At 67.3% G+C, this 532-nt stretch overlaps 1 protein-coding gene across 1 annotated transcript in view; it reads right to left on the reverse strand.

Annotated features, from left to right (window-relative positions):
- The window catches only part of SOX11 (SRY-box transcription factor 11), a 133,308-nt gene extending 132,776 nt beyond the window's left edge, over positions 1–532 (reverse strand). Inside the window, exon 1 of the mRNA XM_049652014.1 lies at positions 7–532. Coding sequence (XP_049507971.1) covers positions 7–415 — 409 coding nt within the window. The 5' untranslated portion in view covers positions 416–532. The remainder of the gene's footprint in view (positions 1–6) is intronic.

Below are 532 nucleotides of genomic sequence, written 5' to 3' on the forward strand. Positions count from 1 at the left end.
CGGGGCTCTGGCTGGCGCTGGGCTTGGCCGAGGGGTCCATTTTGGGCTTTTTCCGGGGCCGGTACTTGTAGTCGGGGTAGTCGGCCATGTGCTTGAGCCGCAGCCGCTCCGCCTCCCGGATGAACGGGATCTTCTCGCTGTCCTTCAGCATTTTCCACCGCTTGCCCAGCCGCTTGGAGATCTCGGCGTTGTGCATGTCCGGGGACTGCTCCATGATCTTCCTGCGCTCGATCTTGGACCACACCATGAACGCGTTCATCGGCCGCTTGATGTGGCCCGACGCCGTCTTGCACCAGTCCGGGTCGCTCTCGTCCAGGGCCACCGGGCTGCAAGCCATGAATTCGCCCTCCTCCGTGTCCGGCGCCTCCCGGGGCAGGTTGCTCTCCGCTTCCAAGCTCTCCGCCTGCTGCACCATGATCCGCCGCGGGGCTGGGCGCCCCAACCCGGGCCGCTCGCTCTCGTGCGGAGGTCCCCCTCCCCCTCTCGCCCCTCCACCTTCCCGGGCAAGTTGCAAAGTCCTCGGTGCCCCGCG

The sequence above is a fragment of the Panthera uncia genome (assembly GCF_023721935.1).
Source record: "Panthera uncia isolate 11264 chromosome A3 unlocalized genomic scaffold, Puncia_PCG_1.0 HiC_scaffold_12, whole genome shotgun sequence".
Classification (NCBI taxonomy): Eukaryota; Metazoa; Chordata; class Mammalia; order Carnivora; family Felidae; genus Panthera; species Panthera uncia.